Genomic DNA, 12,027 nt, shown 5'->3' on the forward strand with positions numbered 1-12,027 from the left:
AAGTTTGGGAAACTGAAAGCACAGAGCACTAGCTGAGAGAGAAGAGAACTCTAAGAAATTTTACACTCTGACTGAAGTAGGTTATCAAGAAAGATGGTTTAGAAGCAGTAGTTAGATACAGTACATTGAAAGTAATGTTTTTACGGCTAGCCTGCAGCAGATCCTAAACTATGACTTCTGTCAGATTTTATAACTCAAACAAGAACAGGGTAAGCAAGTAATCACAATACACCTTTAGGGAAAATACAAGCAGTGTAGGTAGTGCTTCTGTGATTTATCTGCTTGCTGAATCAGATCTGAACTAGGACTACAGGAAAAAAACTAAGCAAGCAACTGTATTAGTCACTTTTCTGTTGCTATGACAGAAACACTGACCCAAGCAATGTATAGAAGGAAAAGTTTATTTGAGCTTATGGTTCCAGGGGAATTACAGTCCATCTTGGCATGGCAGCAGAGGTGGCTGGAGAAGGAGTGGAAGCTAAGCTCTCACATCATCACGTAGGCACAGGAAGCAAGACTGGAGATCTGGCAAGGCTTAAGAACTCTCTAAGCCCACCCCCAGTGACATGCTTCCTCCAGGATAGCCACACCTTCTAAAACCTCCCAAAACAGCGCCATCATCTGGCGACAAAATGTCCAAACACTTGGAGCCTATGGGGGACATTTTCATTCAAACCACCACAGCAACACTGCACAATCAGAAGTACCCAGGCCAGCATTCTCAATAGGTTAAATCCAACGTTCTGATTATCTGTGATCACAAAAGAACTCAACTCCACACTATTTCAAAGGGTGGGAGGATCACTCTGAATGGCCTGGCCAAATTCCAACTACTTACTGAATTACTACCTACTGAATGAAGAGTACTATACACCAATTCCTATTGATGCACTTACTTTAAACATTTCTTGTAGAGCCATGGGGTGCTTAAGAAAAAAACATTTTAAAGACATTTTAAATATGTATATGTGTGTTTGTGTACACATGAATAATGGAGCCCATGGAAGTCGGAGGCATTCCCCTGGAGCTGGAATTACAGGTGGTTTTGAGCTGCCTGGTGTAAGTGCTGGAAATTAAACTCAGGTCTTGTGGAAGAGCAGTATATACTCTTGACCACTAAGCTATCTCTCCAGCCTCAATGGATACTTTAAAAAAAAATTATATTGAGTCTTTGAGAATTTCATACAATGTATTTTGGTCACTTTCAGATGCCCTTCCCCTCTCTACCCCTACTTCAACTTCATGTCTTCTGCATCCATATTTCTTTTTAAAGGCCTATAGAATGTAATCTGAGTGCCCCAAATGCTCTTGGGTATGGGTTCAATCCCTGGAGCCTAGTCAAGCCACCTGGCGTAACCTTAAAGAAAACTGACTCTTAATCTTTCAGCAGCCAGCAGCTATCAATTGCTAAATTGCTAATAATTCCTCAGCAAGGCCTGAAGCTTCCTGCCCACCCCCACCCCCCGCCCCATGCTGGGATTTTGTCTGCCTTGAGCTTCAGAGGTCTGTGTATGCTCTCACAAGCAGGGTGGGTTCATATGTGCAAATGCTGTACCGTATCCTGACAACACAGTTTCCCACCACCACCACTGCTTATTAGAATCTTTCTGAACCCTCTTCTCTTCCACAATGATCACTGAGCCTATAGGAGGGGAGGGTATGATATGTGTCAGATTTAAGGCTAAGAACTTTGTGGTCTTGTCTGCATAATGACCAGCTGTGGGTCTTTGTGCTCACTGCCATCTACTGTAAGAAGCAGCTTCTGTAGTAAGTGCTTACAAAAGTACTAATCTATGGTTATAATAGTAAGTTTTGGGGAGCTGGTTTGATACTGTATCTATTTAGCAGAATAACAACAGTAGATTCTCACCTATAGCTTGTGACCTATCTAGTCACAAGTTCCTGGCCCCAATAACAGTACTAGGTTTGGGATCCATCTTCTGAGGTGGGCTTTAAATCAATCAGAAAGTGACTGGTTTCTCCCATAACATTCTTATCATTGTTGCATGGGTGGGCATATCGTGAGAGGCCATGAAAAATTCATGGCTGGGTAAGGGTGCTGATTACTTTCTTTTCTGGTATCTTGCACAGTACCTTCCATCATTATGACAGCTAGCCAGTAGAGATAAAGCTGTGAGGTAAGCCCAGCTTAATTTCTCCTTGCTTATTCTATGATTCAAGTATTTAATGTCCTCAGCAATAGAGTCTTACATTAAGTTCTGAAGGATAACCAAATAATGACAGTAGCAAGTATTATTTTGGGGATGGGATACCCCCTTGTCAAAAGTTTCAAAAGAGGGAGTTGATTCCTGGCATTGGGCTTTTTATTTGCTACCCTGTGGTATCTGTCCCTGTTAAAGGGTAACTCCACTTAAACTCCTTTTATATTGTACATGTGTACATTATAAGAAGCTTTGACAGTAACAGGTTCACAAGACTGTTTGAATAGTTTTAGTGTTGGCTATCCCTCACAAAACTCTTCCCTAGCTCTGCCCTCCCATCCCCCAACACATTTAATGATTCCTATTCCATTATCCTCCCACTATATCACTGGAATCAATCACCCCTCCCATAACACCCCTCCCCCGACCTTGTATTCTGTTATTAGTTTTCTGACCTCTTTGGATTTTCCAATTGAAACACACATAAAGATTCAAAGCTAGCACCACTTATGGGAGAAAACATGTGGCATTTGTCTTTCTGGGTCTGGATTACCTCACTTAAGATGATTGTTTCCAGCTGCATCTACTTGTTTTTTTTGTTTTTATTACTTTTACAAAAACTTTACTGAGAATTTCATACATGACTATAAGGTGTTTTGATCAAATCCATGCTCACTCTCTCCCCTCCAACACCTCCCATATCTCCCCATCACTTTTTTTCTTTTTCTTCTTTCATTTATTTATTTTTATGGGGCTTTTGACTACTCTAACATTCCCCCTCTGAAGAGGTAACCCTAAAATCTTTTAAGGTCTTAGATCTCTTTTCACGCCAAGGACATTTTGACTTTTAGCCAAGAAACTGGCTACTCTTCTTTGGAGTCTTTTTACCCTAACTGCCTAGCCAATTCCTATCTCCTATTTTTATCACGCCATCCTCTGAAGAGGTTACCCAAATTGCCAATAGGGAATTGGGACGAAGACCTTTCTGGCTTCTTCCATGCTGAACAGGGACGCAGGGTGAGGCAACTGGAGTGCCTCACCTTTCAGTGGGTCTATCTAAAAGACTCCCAAATTGCATAATTCTTATCTCTAAGGGGAAAAGAAATTGTGAATAGGAGATATGAAGGAGAAGTAAAGGCAAGAGTAATTAGCACTACAAGTTCCAGGGGACTATGAACATCTCTCAAAATGTCCTGTTAAAAAACTACAAGTTCCAGGGGACTATGAACATCTCTCAAAATGTCCTGTTAACTGTGGTGAGTCACCTGTCTTCTTGTTCAGGGAGGACATGGAGACCCCACGAGATGTTCCAGTCTATAAAGAGGAGGGGAGGGTCAACTCAGAGGAAACATCTCATTCATGTTTCAAAGTGAAGCCAGACATGGTCAAGCAGGACCTGACTTATTCTCATATAGATGGTACTGGTAAAAGAAAGGAACCAGGAGCTCCTCTCAAGCCCACAGATCCTCAATTGACCTTAAATGTAAAAATAAATTGATTTATTTGGGCCAACTATATGGTCTTAAACACCCAAAAGGAAAGTATAACCAAAGAGTAAAGTCATCAGTATACTTCTTTAAAAAGGAGTTCAAGGAATTACACTTCCCAGACATTAGGCTTAAGTCTATACAAAAAGAATTATTTCTCATTGATGATATCGTTCCTAACCAGAAAGTGCTGCTCAGATGTAACATTTCAAATCTTGGTCTCCAATACTGTAGTGCCCACCTGTAGCTAAGGGAGACAACCAGCTATTGTTCTAAACTGATGGATAAATTTGTTTTCTCCCTCTATTTCAGAAGCCTTTGAGACGGAACTGACACTGATTCTAAGCACTCCAATAGCTATCAAAATGCCCAAAAGCAAATACTGAATCCATCACTCTAGAGTCCAGCCTTAGAAGGCAAAAGAAAAATGAGGAGGAACCCAACAGAGGGATGCTTTTGGAAGCCCTTGTCAAGAAATTCCAATGGACTCTCATATAAACATTTGAAAATTGCCCTGTTCTGACTTTTTTCTAGTTCCCTGTCTATTATCTTAACAGCTGGATAATATTCCATTGTGTAAAATGCTATACTTACATTATCCTTTCATCAGTTCATGGATATGTAAGTTGTTTCCATTTCCTGGCTATTGTGAAAAAGGCAGCAATGAACATGGATAAACAGATATCTCTATAGTAGGAAACAGAGTCCTTTGGGTACACGCCTGGCTCATTAGCGAGACCTATTTTTAGCTTTCTGAGGAACCTCCACACTGGCTACACTAGTTTGCACTTCTTCAGCAATCAACAAGTGTTCCCTGTTCAGCATATCCTCCCCAGAATTTGTTACTGTTTGTTTTTCAGATCCTAGCCATTCTGACTAGAAATCTTAAAGTAACTCCCTTTTCCCTGATAGCCAACCATGTTCAAAAAAACAAAAGACAAAACCTCTCAGTCATTTGTGTTTCATCATTTGAGAACTCATTGTTCTTTGCCCAATTTTTAATTGGGTTGTTTCTGAACGTTTGATTTTTTTTGTTTTTTTTTTTTAATTTTTGAATTTTTAAAATTTGTTTTTATTTTTAAGTTTTTTTTTGTATATTCTAGATCCTAACCCTGTCAGAGGAATAGCTAGCAAAAGTTTTTTCCCCATCTTCTAGATTGTCTCTTCACTGGAATGGTGTCCTTTGCTGTACAGAAGTTTTTAAACTGTTGGCCTCGATACCTGTGCTATCCAGGTCCTGTTCAGAACATCCTTTCCAGAATGCCCTTTCCTGTGCTTAGAAGCTCCAGTGTATTCTCTACTCTTTCTATCAGACTCAGGGTATTAGGTCTTATGTTGAGGTCCTTGATCCATTTGGAGTTGAAGTTTGCATAAAATGGGAGATAGGGATTTAGTTTCATTCTTCTAAATACAGCTATTCAGTTTGACCAGCACCATTTTTTTTGAATATGTCTTTTTTTCCAATGTGTGTTTTTCAAAAATCAAGTGACTGCAACTCTAAGTTAAATCTGGGTTCTCAATTCTATTCCACTGATCAATGTGTCCATTGCCAGGCTGTTTTTATTACTATAGATAATCTGAAATCAAGTACAGTGACGCCTCCAGCATTTCTTTATAGTCCAGGATTGTTTTCACTATACTGGATTTTTCTGTGTTTCTATATTAAATTTGAGATTTTTTTCAATTTCTGTGAAAAACTGTGTTGGAATTTTAATGGGGGCTGTGTTAAATCTGTAGACTGCTTTTGTCAGGATGACCATATTCACAAGGTTAATCCTATCTATCTATGAGCACGGGAGAGCTTTCCATCTTCTGCTATCCTCTTCAATCTCTTTGATGTCTTAATATTTTTATTATATCAGTTCTTAACTTCCTTGGTTAAATTTATTCCAATATATTTTAAGGGTTTTGACACAATTGTGAATGGGATTATTTCCCTGATTTCTCAATATGTTAGTTGTTGGTATATAGGAAGGCTACTGATCTTTGCGTGTTAATTTTATATACTGCTATGCGCTTAATGTGTTTATCAGCCATGGAGTTTTCTGGTGATGTCCCTAGGGTCTTTTATGTATAGAATCATATCTGTAAATAAGAATACTTTCACTTAAATTTTTTGTTATTTTTAATTTATGTGTATGAATGTTTGCCTGCATGCATTCAAGTGCACCATGTGGTGTAATGCCCGAAAAAGCCAGAAGAGTTTGTCTGATCCCCTGTGAGTTACGGACAGTTGTTAGCTGCCATGTGGGTGCCGGGAACTGAACCCAGGTCCTCTAGAAGAGCACCCAGTGTTCTAAGAATACTCTCACTTTTTCTTTGCAATTTGTATTCCCTCTGTCTCTGTCTTACTGCTCTAAGACTTCAAGTACTTGAACAGGAATGGAGAGAGTGGACATCCTTGTCTTGTTCCTGATTTTAGTATAATGCTCTGAGCTTTGTTCCATTTAGTATGATGTTGGTTGTGGGCTTATTTCACATTTCCTTTATTATGTTGAGGTATGTTGCCTGTATCTCTGGATTCTCTATTCCCTAGACTTTTATCATGAATAGATGCTGGACTTTGTCAAAGGCATTTTTGAATCTAATGAAATGATCATATGGTTTCTGCCTTTGAGTCTGTTTACATGATGAGTTATATTTATTGATCAATGTATGCTGAATCATCCCTGCATCTCTGGGATGAAGATGACCTAATCATGATGGATAATAGTTTTGATTTGCTCTTGCATTCATAATTTTTGCATCTATGTTCATTCATCTTTTTTTCCTTTTCTTTTTGTTGATTTTTGTCTGGGGTTGGGCACACCTACTTACATGCAAGCAATATACTCATACACATAAAATATTTAAAAAATCCAACATTCACAACTAAGTCCATTTAACTCCAATTACTTAGTTTCTCATGCTTTACATTCTCAATTATTAATTAAGCTCTTAAAAAAAAAAAACTTTTCTTTTTCTCTTTATCCCAACTTCTTAAATCAGACAGGAGGCCCAGGCAGGAGGATGTCTGCAAATTTTCGGGGCAGCCTAGTTAGAAGAGTAAGATCTTGACTCCAAACAATTACCCTTACAGTGCTTACAGTGTAGGAAAGTAGAAAACAGTACATTGTCGACATCTATAAACTGCTTACCTCGACTCATTAACGGTTACGATTTGCCACTTCCAACGTGCTGCTTCCCTATGGTTGGACATACCCAGTATTTCTGAAGTACGGGAGGGCAGCACACACTCACACTTCATTCTTAAATATATCACCATGAATTATTATGAAGAAGGGTTTTAATCAAACAGCCAATTATAGAACACACAATGTATTTGGTTTTCATGTCTCTTTAGTTTCCTTCAGTCTAGTGACTGCCACCTCAACGCCATTCTCCTCTAGTTTGGTTGTTAGGACATTAAAACTTTAGAAGAGATAAGGACAGTTGTTCTGTAGTAAATTCTACAATACAAATTTGTCTTCTTTCTTGGAATTAGGTCTAGACACAACATCTTGGTAAGAAGTAATTTTTAAACATTTTGATGAGATTATCATAAACAGATGTTTTCTTTTAACTGTCTTTCCTCAACTTCTGTAATATGCTTTACACTCCCCAATAAATTATAAATAAGCTCTTTTAAAGACACAGCCTTGGCTTTTTATTTCTTTGGTATTTCTCCCAAAGAATGTAGCATAATCTCTGTATCACACATTCATTAAGTAAATGGGAAAAGAGCAAGGTTGACAGCTGTTTCTAAGGATGGCTGAATAGGCATTATTATTACATTGAATAGTTTTATACCAGACTAAAAATATTTGGGGTTTTGCTTCTAACCTTTAAACCCTTTTGAGGGAAATTAAGCATGCAGGCACTTTGGCACAGTGTCTACTTTGGCACGTATAAACTACGTGTAGGAAAGCACGGTGCGGGGGGCGGGATGAGCTGCAGGGGATCACAGCAGAGCAGGGCCTCAACTTTGTTATGAACAAACAGGGCTTTAAATGGGAACTTTGGAGAACAGCACATTTCTTAGAGTCAGACTCTGATTAGAAACTATTTCTTAGAGAAGAAAGAGTTAAAGAGGTCATTTAATTCCTACTTAATCAGCTGAAAATTTTCCACAAGCACAAGAATATGGCATTAAAACAAAAGTGTAGCTGGGTATGGTTCACTCCCAGCACTGGAGAGGCAGAGGCAGGCGGATCTCTGTGAGATCTAGGGCAGTCTGGTCTACCTAGAGAGTTCCAAGCCAGTTGGGGCTACAGGGAGACCCTGTTCAAAAAACCATAAACAAATAGAAAAAAAACAAAATAAAACAAAAATGGGGGATATTAATTTTTTTTCAAGGAATTATAGTACAATTTTTAAAGCTTACATTTCAATGAAGCTTCTTGGATTGAAAATGAAAAATGCTCTCAAATATGTCATGCATGCAAAGGAAAGGGAAGCCGCAAACATGACTTGTTTTAAAAACATGGCTTCTATACTGAACAAGAGAACAGTAAAGGGTACACACCCTGTATCAGAGAACATTTGCTGTATAAAACGCTCCTAACTGAGCTCAGGTTCTGAGCTTCCAGCTGACATTTGGAAGTGTATCATGAGGGCTGTCTGTTCTCAGAGCTCTCCAGTCTTCACCGCTGCTCATCATGCGAACTAGCTGCTTGAAGATAGCCTCTCTTCTCTTTTGCTACATATAAATAACAAGCTATTGCAAGGAAAACAGAAGCTTTATCGCATCCAAATGCAACTGGGAAACTGTACTCTATAGAAACTATAAATGTCATGTGTGGGGGAGCTTCTCCAGACTTATATTTCATGAAAAAATGGTTAATGTCACCGTCAGATATCTTGTAGCTGCCAGAGAACTTGGATACAAAAACAGACACAAAGTAGCTAAAATTGGGAAAAAAAAGTTAACGTTATTTTCCTAAAAAATATTACTGAGGAAAATTATTATGTGACGATCAAGAATGTTCCTTTTAAATCTGAAAAGCAACAACAGAAACACATTTAAAACCTACTACACACTGGACAAAACAATTATTTAGCATGATTTCTTTGAGAGATACAGTATTATACCATAAATAGTTTTTATGAACAACAGCTTATTTTGCTGGGTGTGGTAATACATGCCTTTAAGGCCAGCACTTGGGAGGCAAGCAGATCTCTGAGTTTGAGACCAACCTGGTCTACATAGTAAATTCCAGCTGGGGCTATACTGTCTCAAAAAGACAGGGAAAAAAAAAAAGCTAAAGCTTATGTTTCCTCTCACAGAAGAATTACATGGTTTTGCTAATAAACTTGTATCTTTGGTTCTATGGGAAAAAAATGATCCTACAGACAGAAAAAAATAAGGTAGGCAGCTGACATGCCACCCACCGTTAGCTTTCAAAAGTAGTTCTCTGGCAGTAAGGCCAACTTTAACCTGAAATTCAATATTGCTCTTGTTTCAGTGTAAGGATTATACATATACTTAATAGTGGGGAAGCAGTAATTTTGTTAACAACAAAACAAGTTCAGCTGCTTTCAAAGAGAATAATATCTAATGATAGTAGGACTGTAACAAATGCCATTCTGATAAGGCTACTCCAATATGACATTTGATGTTAAGTAGGATCTGAAACTGCTTCTTTTTGAGGGTCAAATTCCCATCCCATTCAATATTTATTTGTTTGGGTTTTTTGTGTTTTGTTTTTATTTTGCGGGGCAGGGGGGGGCAGGGTCTCTGCAGCTCCAGCTGGCTTAAAACTCCCTATATAGAACAGACTAGCCTAGCTCCCACAGAGATCCACCTGCTTCTGCCTCCTAAATGCTGGAATTAAAGGCATTAGTGACCACACCTGGATTCCCTTTGATATTTATAATAAGAACTTTATAATTATAGTCATTAACTCCAGGTGTGGGGGAAATGGACTCTAAAGAACCCAATAAACTAGATTTTGGATGACAATTTCCTCTACTTTTGTTCAAATCATTTCATGAAGTCACCTATCCATCTATAATCTAAAACCTCCGACAACTTAAAAGGAAAGAGTTTGTCAGAAGATGTAAGCTACAATCTTTGCTTTACAGATCACAGCTAATACTAACACAAATTACTAAAGATGAAATTCAGGATGCTCATATCAAGAATCCAAAAAATATTTCTTTCTTTCTTTTTTTTAACATTTTATTTATTATTTTTATATTATGTGTATTCATGTATTGCCTGCATGTAAGTAAGTGCACCGGTGTCGTGCAATGCCCTCGGAGGACAGAAGACACTGTTGGATCCCCTGGAACTGGAATTATGGATAGTCGTTAGCTGACATGTGGGTGCTGGGATTCAAACTCGGGTCTTCTGCAAGAACCAGTGCTCTTAACCGCTGAGCCATCTCTCCAACCTCCTGAAAAATATTTCTTTATCACAGGTTCAGACAATGTAATAATTTTGTTGCAGGTATCTTACCAAAGTTTTAAAATGATCTGACACTGAACACTATCAACACTGTTTATTAACTCATTTATTTAACAAACTGTTGGCTATACATAAGAAACTGTGCCAAGTGTGGTGAAGACTGTAGAATTATATAAAAGTTGGTTGGCTCTTTTCTCAAAAAGGTTTGCAATTCACTGAGATCAGTACACAGATACCTTTAAAATACTTTTCCATTTTGCAATACCAAATTTGAGAATGTAAAACAAAACCTTGTGCATCCCCTAAGTGGTAATTAATTACCTGATCTTGTAGTGACATCACTGGATTATTTTTGGTAGTGTTGATGTGAAGAACATGGTATTTATTCTTTGCACACAAGTCGTAGGCGATATTGGTAAACGAGGTGCTTGCAGTTTTGGGAACTCTGTTATAAATGATCACTATATCTTCTTCTTCATCTAAAGTTGAGTCTTGCCGAGGGCCATCCATTGTATGTCGCTGTTCGATTTCTCGGACTTCATGTCTTGCAATTGCCCTTTCTGCAAAGAAAAAAAAGATTAATAACTAAGTTCTTGAGAAAACATCAAAGAAGTTATGAACAATGAACTTTTGATTATCATAAGGCAAGAGAAAACATAACCATAACAAAGGCAGACAAACAAAGAAGAACCAAGGCATACACGAAATATAAGACAAGCTTTTCAGAAAGTAAACTTAGTTGATTGTAAAATAGCTTCATCTTAGGACACAATTTTTCTATTCAAGAACTGGGTAAGAAAAACTGAAGAAATGTTATAAGGATGAAACCTTTAGGACTACTTTTGAATGATAAAACACACATACCAAGAACAAAAAATAAATAGTCATAACTGTAGAATGACACAAACTAGAGAGCACTTAACAGTTAAAAAGTCACTTTACGCTCTAACAGGATTTTCACTGCCTGAAATAATTCTCAAATACACAACAGACCGCATGTGTTGTAGTTTAAATGTTCAGTGTTCCTGGGGCTGGAGAGATGGCTCAGCAGTTAAGAGCACAGGCTGCTCTTATAGAGGATCTGGGTTCAGTTCCCAGCACCCACATAGAAGCTAGCAGTTGTCTGTAACTCCAGATCCCGAGGAGTCTGACACCCTCTTCTGACTTCCATGGGCATTTCACGACATGGGTGCACTTACATACATGCAGGCAATATACTCATACAATAAGACAAAAATAGCATCTTAATGTAAAATGTTCCCCATAGGCTCATTGCTTGAACAAATGATCCCCAGCAGCTGGCGCTGTTTTGGAAGATTGTGGTATGGTTCAGGACGTAGAACCAGGTTCAAGGAAGTGGTTCCCTAGAGGGGTGGCCTTGAAGTTTTACAGCTGGGCCCCATTTCCTGTTCCTGTCCTCTTTACAGATGACATGTGACCGCCCTCAGACTCCTATTATACTCCTGTGTGATGGACTGTATCCACTCAAACTGTAAGTAAAAATAAACACTTCCTAAGTTTCTTCTTCACAGGTATTTATTTGGTCATAGCAACAACAAAAGAAAAAAATACAGAATGGAATACTAAACATCACAGATAACATGCAAAACATTTTTGAAATTTATTACATAGGATTTAGGTACCTCCTAGTTTATTAAAATTTGCCACGGTAATAACTACAAATGCTAATGACTTGGGTAACGAGTAGAAACACCAGCAGTCCAAACTCTTTCTTTTTGGGTACAGAATTACAGACACGTCCCGGCTATGTCTATTTCTTACAATTACCAATTTCTCTCATTTCAGTCCTTGTCTACTACGTGGTTTCCAAGCCAATTCTACTTTGCTTCACACTATTTAACGTATAGGTCAGTTTCAAAAATTTTGAGACTAAAGAAAGAAGCAAGAAGGGAAGAAGAAAATGGGGCAATATCCATCAAGATTGTGAATTACTTTAAACAAGAGTTGCTAACATATAGCATGCACACTA

The 12,027-nt window shown here is 38.2% G+C and overlaps 1 protein-coding gene across 2 annotated transcripts in view; it reads right to left on the reverse strand.

The window, feature by feature from the left end:
- Hs2st1 (heparan sulfate 2-O-sulfotransferase 1) overlaps nt 1-10,597 on the reverse strand; it is a gene marked incomplete at its 5' end in the record, with an annotated part of 38,324 nt that extends 27,727 nt beyond the window's left edge. For both annotated transcript variants that reach the window (XM_008828296.2, XM_017796956.1), the window contains 1 exon segment: nt 10,359-10,597. In XM_008828296.2, coding sequence (XP_008826518.1) covers nt 10,359-10,597 — 239 coding nt within the window.
- Between the last annotated feature and the right edge of the window lie 1,430 nt (nt 10,598-12,027).

The sequence above is a fragment of the Nannospalax galili genome, unplaced genomic scaffold (assembly GCF_000622305.1).
Source record: "Nannospalax galili isolate Female #2095 unplaced genomic scaffold, S.galili_v1.0 scaffold153, whole genome shotgun sequence".
NCBI lineage: Eukaryota > Metazoa > Chordata > Mammalia > Rodentia > Spalacidae > Nannospalax > Nannospalax galili.